This window comes from Capra hircus, chromosome 5, assembly GCF_001704415.2.
Source record: "Capra hircus breed San Clemente chromosome 5, ASM170441v1, whole genome shotgun sequence".
Taxonomy (NCBI): domain Eukaryota; kingdom Metazoa; phylum Chordata; class Mammalia; order Artiodactyla; family Bovidae; genus Capra; species Capra hircus.
In genome coordinates, this window is record NC_030812.1 from 58,502,304 (window position 1) to 58,504,396 (window position 2,093).

General features: G+C 39.6%; 1 protein-coding gene across 1 annotated transcript; it reads right to left on the reverse strand.

Moving 5' to 3' along the window:
• Positions 336–1,277, reverse strand: LOC102183043 (olfactory receptor 9K2-like). The gene has a single exon (XM_005680627.2). The coding sequence runs from the start codon at positions 1,275–1,277 to the stop codon at positions 336–338; it is 942 nt and encodes a 313-aa protein (XP_005680684.2).

The window sequence follows — 2,093 nt, forward strand, 5'->3', positions numbered from 1 at the left end:
TAAAAATAGGGCCCAAAGAAAAATAACAGTAATAAAATTAAATTCTTTTTTCCTTCACTCCATAAAGTTTACCTAAAAAGAGTAAGGAGTATATTTCTGTTTATAGGGTGACTGAAATTTTTACTGATGCAGGAGATATACCACTGCTCTTAAGGGAGAGTGAATGGTGAAGAGTGAATAACAAATTGTTACCACCCCTTCACTGAAAATAATTCATCTGTGGAATGATCAATGTAAAGGATCTTCAAGTGACTCAAGCTTGACTCCACACTGAAAGCAAATCAGGCTGAAACTATCGATGGGCCCACTAATGAGGAAATCACAAGAAAGTAGAATTAGGATAAAGCTTTTTTCTTCCATAAGATTTTTCTCAAAGCTCGTTTGACATCTTTGTTTCTTAGAGAGTAAATCAGAGGGTTTAGCATGGGTGTAACCAATATGTAAAATACTGAAACCACTTTACGAAGTTCAGGATTGTTTGGACGTGTGAGATACACAAAGGAGACAGTCCCATAAAGCAAGCTTACCACCCCCAGATGGGAGCTGCAAGTGGAGAAGGCTCTCTTTCTCCCTTCACTGGAGGGGATCTTCAAGACTGTGGTTACAATATACATGTAAGATACTACAATAACAACTATTGAGGGCAAAATAATGCAGGCAGCCAAACTAAGAGATACCATCTTATTGACAAAGAGATTAGAACAGGAGATCTTCTCAATTTGGTAAGAATCACAGTAGAAGTGATCAATGACTCGGGAGGCACAGAAAGACACTGAAAATGTTACACTGACTTGGAGGATGGAACTGATCCAACCACAGAAATAGGAACCGGCCACCAGCTGAGTGCAAAGGCGTCTTGACATATGGACACTGTAAAGAAGAGGGTTGCAGATGGCAATGAAGCGGTCATAGGCCATGGCCGCCAGGACAAACCCTTCTGTTACAATGAAGAGTGCAAAAAAGAAGAACTGGGCAGCACAGCCTACAAAAGAGATAGTCTTTTTCTCAGACATGAAGTTGACCATGGCCTTAGGTGCAATAGCAGTGGAGTAGGAGAGGTCAATGAAGGAGAGATTGCCTAGAAAGAAATACATTGGTGTGTTCAGCTGGGAGTCAGCCACAATGATGCCAATCATACTAATGTTCCCCAAAAGGACCATGCCATAGACAAGCAGGAATAGGAGGAAGAGGAGAGTGTGGAGCTCTGGGCGGACCCTGAAGCCTACAAGAATGAAGTCAGTTACATCTGAATGGTTGCCTGCTCCCTTGTCACCCATGGCAAGAACCTGCTAAGAGGTACAAGACAAGATTAAAAATAGAGACTTCTACCTATTTCCTGGTATCACAAAATATCTTTTGCCTCTTCTATAGGACATTGAAATTTGTCTTATCATCTCCTTTATAACATTCTGTTGTGTTATGTATGATCTGCTGCATCCTTTTATAGGAATTGACTCTGAGGTATATTGTAATTGCCCATCAGCACACAACATTTGAGTCACCTAACTCATAATTTTCTAGTGTGATTCTCCAGTTCCAGTCCTCTTTCCATTATAATACACATGACTTTCACACATAAAGCATTTTCTCTTTATACCTGTTTAGTGGCTCATTTCATTTACATAGTAAGTCTAACATATCTGTAGGTTTTGAGAGATAAATAATATTTGCTCTCTGTAGTTTCAAATTCATCTTAATGCTTCCATTTTACAACAGAAGAATCAAATTTAAGAGCAATTTTGTTGTTGTATAGTCACTAAGTTGTATTTGATTCTTTTATGACCCCATGGACTGTAGCACTCCAGGCTCCACTATCCATGGGATTTCTCAGGCAAGAATACTGGAGTAGGTTGCCGTATCCTTCTCCAGAGGATCTTGCCAACCCAGGAATTGAACCCTTGTCTCCTGTGTCTCCTACACTGGCAAGCAGATTCTTTACCACTGAGGCACTTGGGAAGCCCAAAAAGAGTAATTTTAAATTCTGCAAATAGGCATTAGAGATTAAAACAGGTCAATAGCTAAACAGTTTTGTGAGAATTTAAAGTAGGATAGCAAGAGATTTATTTGGTTTTCCAAAACCTTCATCCAAAATG

Coding starts and splice junctions, on each gene's coding strand:
- LOC102183043 (XM_005680627.2), bottom strand. CDS start 1,277: ATGGGTGACAAGGGAGCAGGCAACCATTCAGATGTAACTGACTTCATT.